Source organism: Nymphaea colorata, chromosome 5 (assembly GCF_008831285.2).
Source record: "Nymphaea colorata isolate Beijing-Zhang1983 chromosome 5, ASM883128v2, whole genome shotgun sequence".
NCBI lineage: Eukaryota > Viridiplantae > Streptophyta > Magnoliopsida > Nymphaeales > Nymphaeaceae > Nymphaea > Nymphaea colorata.
The window spans coordinates 6,121,835-6,128,741 of NC_045142.1; the positions used below are offsets into that span (position 1 = coordinate 6,121,835).

The following is a 6,907-nucleotide window of genomic DNA, read 5'->3' on the forward strand; positions in this document are numbered from 1 at the left end:
GGCTTTTTGCATCAGTGGTCGACACATATCATTCATAATGTTCCAGGGAGGGAGGGGAAGATCTAGATAGAAGCTAGGAAACTCTTTTGAGCACCAGCCCAACTTCTCTATGCACATAGTTAGCAGTCTTTCCTGAGTGTGAAATGGGGTGCTGGAAGCTTTATCATCATTGCATAAGATGCCTGCACTCCTCTCAAAGTCATGAAAAGTTTCTTTCAGAAAACCTAAGTAGGGTGAGAATGGATCACCCTATCTAAGTTCCCTATGACCTGTAAAGAAAGGCCCTTCCCTGCCATTTAAAAGTAAAGCATAGGAGGTGCTCTGGACACATTAATACTTTCTGTGTCCAACACATAGGAGAACGAAGGCAATCCATTGCAAGCTCAATGAAATTAAAATTAAATGAGCATATACTTTAAATAAATATGCACCATATACTTTAGATAAATATGCACCATTATGTCTATCAAGACCCTGGGGCGGAGTCAGGATTTCATTTAGGGACAGGCCAAATAATCCAACCTCAAATTTTGGGTAGGGCCAAACTGAACCTAAGTAAAAAAAATACATTAAATAATTAAAAAAAATTATTTTTCTAATGTAAATTTTTTTTTCAGTTAGTTTGGGGCGGGCCACGGCCTAAGCGCCCCCCCTGGACATGCTCGTCGGCTCGAAGAATGTGCTCGCAGATCAGCCGTCCTGGAAAAGAATTGTGCGAAGTAAATCTTTAGATAATAATTCCAGTCAATACTTCAATCACTACCCTCCTGGGCGCCATTGCAGGCACAAACTATGACTATATATACCATATTTCTTGATGTAGCTGATTTCTAGTATATAGTCGTCTGGTGAATAAAGGTAAATGTCTGCATACCACAAAAAAAAAGCCTCCGACCATTCAGTAGTTATGGTAAAGTTGAAATTAAGATGCTGATGAGTCCCTTCCAGAACAGATAGAACAAAAATTTTTCAGCACCATGTCCGATCCTTCCTTAAAGACTCTCTCTCTCTCTCTCTCGCTCTAACAAATAGCCACTTTTAAAATGTTAATATCGTTATATATATATATATATATATATATATATATATATATATATATATATATATATATATATATATATATATATATATATATAGTTATATCTGCAATGCAAAAATAAGTATCTTAACTGCTTGATTTATTTTTGGGTTTATTCAAATATTCATCCTTACGAGAGGTCCTTTAACATATTCGACTCATCTCGCATTTAGTCTTAGAGGTTAAATGCGCCAATGGAAACTGTGCATCGTTGGAAAATGAAAAAAGGAATGACACTAATACAATAGCATACAGTTATTTTCCAGAACAGCAAAAACCAATTTTGCTGAGAGAATACATAGCTAAGCTGCTAAATGCGGTCAAGTGACAAAAGGATGGGTTCTCCATGAAAGTGCAAATTTCAAGGATGGATTTGTCGTTCATTAAGAGAAAAATAAAAGGTTTAACAAATCATTAATTCATAAGAATTTTGTACTTGCGTTTTTTTGGCACCACAGAGTCTAGTTTAAGAGTTTTATGGAAACCCAATCACAAAGAGGCAAGCGACATTATCTGCGTAGTGAGTAGGGATGTCAACGAATCAGATTTGAATCGAATATAACCCCAACTGTATTGATTTTCTCAGATATTCACCATCTGATTTAAGTTTGGATTTGAATGTGAACAAAAAAAGAATATCGAGGTCTGAATCCAAAATCTGATTTCAGAACCCCAAATCTGATTACATTCATATCTGAATCTGAATCCAATCTGATATTTATGTATATCTAAATCCGATCATATGTCATTTCTTAAATATGTATCAGAGCTGATTTGTTAATCTGATATTCAATCTTTTTAGGTATCCGACTTTTCCGTAATGGTTAGGTTGGATGTCCGATCCAAGTCAAACTTGAAGAAATGGCTTTTCTGTGTACTGAATCCAAGAGAAGTTACTACAAGATCTACTATACAGCATAACCAAAATCTTTGGCCTTTTGTTTTGCATGCATACAAATTACAGTCCCTAGTTCTCATAATTTGTATGTAATTAACATGTTCAAAGAACAAAATAAAATGCATCTAAGTTAGGTTTGGAAGCACAAGAGGCATGGCAACCATGAACTGCCCCGACTATTCATGTCACCTGGCTTGCAACTACGTTTCTAACATCCACCTTTCACATACCATGGCAACCAGTTTTAACACGAAAATAAATGAGTTGGAAGTAGGAAAGAAACTTTCCAAAACTTTTCATGAACAGCATGTAACCCGTCTCAGATATTACATAGGACCAGTAAACATCATACGTATAGAAAGATGAAATCGAATTATCAACGTTTGAAACCGTAGAAACTTTTTTCCTGGAGCACCCAAATAGTTTACCATGGCTTGTCTTGTGCCTTCATACTTCCTATCAGATTTCAGTATGCATAGACTCCGGTTCCCTCTCAACAGATTTCAATGCACATGATCAGGTAACATTTTGAAATTCTACACTAGAAATAAATGGACAATTTGGGTGCCAAGTACTACAAGAAAATAAATAAACAAATTCTACACTAGAAAACCATGTGCTTACAGTTCATCAAGATAGTCTACAAGAACTTTTTCAGCAGAGTATATAAATCATTTACTTCTTAAAATGATTCACTTTTAGCATTTTTCTTGTCACAGCCAGTGTCTTGAAGGGCACCTACATCTAGAGTGTACATTCTATCTGCCAAAATTGGTTAAAATTAAAATTGTACTCTTGTTTACGTCCAGTGCTTGCCGCAGCTAACCGCTGAAACAGAGGCAAACCAGCTCCCTGCTAATTCATGCTTGCAGACTTAACGGTTATAAGAAACAAGCTGTTACAGCTTCACATAAGTTCAAAGACCATTGCTTTCACAATCTAGAAAAGAGCTGCTATATGGACAATAACTGATTTTACAGGTTCATTGATATCTGACTTCCAGGACGAAAGTATTCAGCACAGTTTTCCTTAATTCTGAAATGGAAGTTATGGTGCTTGAGACCAACCTGCCCTTGTTGATCAACAATCCCTTTTCTTTCAACTGTCAGCTGAAACACAAAAGCCAGGTCAGAAAAAAGTCGTCGCGGGCCACAGTCACTGCTATATGCTTAGTACAATGAAGTGTGAGCTACAATTTACAGGAGACTGATGCGGCAGCAAGCAAATTAACTACAGAAAAAATAAAGACACCTTCTGCTAAAATGTGAATACCTTAGACACACTTATGTCAACAGATTTATGTAACCTCAAACTGAAACCACAGCTTATCTTAGCACCTACATGATCGGCAGCCAAATTCGCAATGACTATCCAGCACAACCTTTGGCATTCTGCATTCATTTCATACCTGATACATTTTATAATTATGTATATATCTTCTACAAATCGTATTTCTGAACCATATGCTTTTAACTCTGATTGATAGTTATGAGCCTGTGAACATGACTTCTATATGATCTTTAAAAATAGGATAACTTTGTAGTTAGTGAGCAGACCTTTTCCTTGCTGGCATTAGCTCCCCCATGAGATATTGGCAACTGGTAAAACGCCTTATATAAAGCAACATAACAAATTTAAAACCACAAAGGGGCATCACTTGCCATGATGCCTAAGCTGGATATACACGTGATCGAAAGAGGATACTGAAGTTTCTATTCCAAATGAGGTTGGAAGTGATCTGGCGGTTAAAGAATTAATGATTTAAAAATATAAACATTAACAGTACTAGCAACAAAGCTTATTCCTTGTGATGCATCTAGCACTTTTTTTGTGAATACCTATGTGATATGAAGCTATGGAAAAGCATGAAAAAAAAATGCTTTAATACACAAGCAAACATCAAAAGTACTGAAATGCTACTTGTGGAGGGTGGGCTTGAAGATGCTGAAGACAATCATGGGCAGTGTTGATTTTAAAACACACACAAACACTAACAGACCAAGTGAATTTTTTTGTTATGTCCACTGTGTTACAAAAGTTGGCCTGAATTCAAATCAAATCAGCAAGCAAATTTGATCATCCGCTTGTACAGGGATGCCATGTGACACGCTTATGTTCACTTTTATTATTTTAAAATATGTTAATGTTTTTCTTTTTATTATTTCCATTTGTTTTTCCAAACATGAGTATAATAATTATTTTTAATACTTCACAACTGGCTCACCAAATCGACAGCCTGACTGGTTCCATTCAGATTCTGTTTTTAAGACACCGGTTGTCACGTGGAGTAGCTGAAGCTGACGCGTTGGGCTTATGTTTCTGCTGGAGAATTCAGAATGCAGGCCACAGATTATCAAACGCTAGAGGCCTCAACGAGTGCAGAATTTGGGATGGGTCAATCCCGTTTTGTTTATGAACCTTACATGATTGACAGCCTGTCGTTGCAACAGAGACTTGTATCAGAAATGAGAAAACCTACACGTAATGAATATCAGCTAACCTTCAAAGGGTTTTAGAAGTAAAGAGTATGGTCAGAATGCTATTCCAGAAATCACGTTTTAGCCTCACAGAAGGCTTTCTTACTTCAACATAAGGTCCATGGAGGCATCAGACCAATAGTGATGCTCAGGACACTATGTTCCGCAACATTGCAAAGAAGCACCAAGGCACAACGCTTATTAACATATGATCCGTATGATAGTGCACACAAGGATATCAAGAATGCTGACATTTCCTCCCAGCGAGGATATCAAGAATGCTGACATTTCCTCCCAGCGAGGATATCAAGAATGCTGACATTTCCTCCCAGCGATTTTTATTCAGTTTATAAGCAAGTCTAGTAGTAGCTTAGCTTTCTCTGAAAACCTAAACAAGGAAAGCAGGAGACTTTATCTGCCCTCCTGCAATTTTCCTTGTCCACCTTCATATCTTCGACTACGTGCTTTTTCTTAGACCCATGAAGTTGACTCCTCCAAGGACATCTACCAATTTGGCAAGATGCCAATATGTCTCTGTTGAAAGCATCCCCGTAGCATAGCAGAAACGTAACCTTTATAGAACAGGCACCCAACGCCATAGACTTGACTTCCACAAAGATCCAACAAGGACATCGTTAAAGGGAATGATAATGCCACGTTCTTGGTCAAAGATTGCTTCAGCATGTCCATTCAGACACTGGGACTAGGTTACAAATAAAAATTAACGATTCGATAGATGCTTGAACAGGTTACAAAGATGACATATTTTAAAAAGTTAAAAGATGTTAAACATTTCAAATTTGGAAAAAGAAAGGACATATAAAGGGATACGTAGAGAAACCATACCTGCCCATGCACATCCGTGGCCAAGCCTAGGGCTAGTGGCTCGACGTTTATTACAACATCTGAATTGTGCTCGACTTGTGACAGGAATCTATCGTACTCCATATTCGCGTAGATGTCTTGGTGGCCCAAGAGAATCAGCAAGCACCCCTGAGTGTGGAAAAAGGAACCAAAATGAAGATTTCCGTATAATTCACTACGAAATGGTAGCACAGGCAATTGACTCCAACCTCTTCAGAAGTTAAGGTTTGACAGTAGTGCAGAAAATCCAAAACAGAGTCTGAATCTCCATGGGCAACAATCTCGAGGAGACTTATGTCATCAACTATAATTGTGAAATGCCCCTGATTGCATTGAGAATAAATGCTTGTCTTCACGGCATTGTGAATTACTCCATACAAGTCGATCAATCTGCCATCCTTGCCTTCATCCTTATCTGGGAGACATCCATGTCAGGATTTTAGCTGCATTTTTGTTGCTTTGTGCCTTGAAATCTTGAACGTGTAAATTAGCGACAGACAGAGAAAGAAAGAGAAAGATTACCCACAGACTCCAGTCGAAGCATGTCAAAGAACATGAATTTGTTAGAATCTCTCTGTGACACCAAGTTGCAGCCCTACAATGAAAACACCAAAATGACTAAAAACCTGTCCTAGCACGGCCAGCAAGAGAGAGAGAGAGAGAGAGAGGTTACAAGCTTCCTTAGGATGCGATCGTAGTGAGAGAAGGGTTCTGACAGAGAGAGGAAGAACAGAGGTCCTGAAGGAGGAGAGGGGGATTTGGGCATGAGAATGGTCCTGATCAGGTGATGAAGAAGGAATCTGCCGCTCGTTTCAACACAGTCTTTGATGAGGATCGTTCGACCACTACCACCAGCAGAACCACCGCCCCGCAATCCGTCACGGCCCAACACTTCCTCCAGCAACTTCATCATGCACCCCAAATCCAAAGGCCCGCCTTGCTCGCCCCTCCGGGACTGAAACCTTTTGTGGGGAGCCGCCCTTTCTGTGAGGGAGGGACGAATCTAAGCAATTAAGTTGAAACCAATTCAAGGTTACCAAGAAGGTCGATGGATCAGTCCTCCTCGGTAAGCGCACGCCGAAGCGGCGAACGATGACTATGCTTCTTCCCAACCGAGATTTCTAGGCAAACGTTTGATCCAAGGGACGGACACTCACACTCTTCAGTCTTCAAAGTTGAACTTGGACTTCGTACCAGTGGGTTAGTAGCGTTCAGACCCACCCGTTTCGGCTGGAGTTAACGCCACGCATTCAAAATCTAAACTCAATTCGCTCAGAGAAATAGGATCTGAACCAACACCAGGAGTATAAGGCGAAAAAGAAAAGGACCAGGGTCGTTGGTCAGGACACCGTGAACGCTGGAGTCTGGGTTTACATTTATATTTAAAGTTGAAATACTCCAGCTATCGGTCCATGAGGGCCTCTATTACATAAGCTGGAGGCCTTTCGATGGCTGTAAAATCCACGTTTTTTTGTGTGTGCATATGTGTAGGAGCTCAAATTATCTGGTCATTCGGAACTCCGTTTAATCACGGCCGCTTGATGTAATAAATTAGATGAATGTATTCAAAGACACGGTAAATTAGGCGAA

The 6,907-nt window shown here is 39.2% G+C and overlaps 1 protein-coding gene across 1 annotated transcript; it reads right to left on the bottom strand.

The window, feature by feature from the left end:
• Nucleotides 1–2,492: 2,492 nt before the first annotated feature.
• LOC116254011 (elongator complex protein 6) lies at nucleotides 2,493–6,601 on the bottom strand. Its single transcript, XM_031629030.2, has 5 exons — nucleotides 5,991–6,601; nucleotides 5,840–5,912; nucleotides 5,527–5,732; nucleotides 5,300–5,446; nucleotides 2,493–3,085 (listed from the first exon to the last, which is right to left on the bottom strand). Exons 1-5 carry the CDS (start codon nucleotides 6,228–6,230, stop codon nucleotides 2,951–2,953), a joined length of 801 nt encoding a protein of 266 aa, XP_031484890.1. The 5' UTR covers nucleotides 6,231–6,601; the 3' UTR covers nucleotides 2,493–2,950.
• Nucleotides 6,602–6,907: the final 306 nt, after the last annotated feature.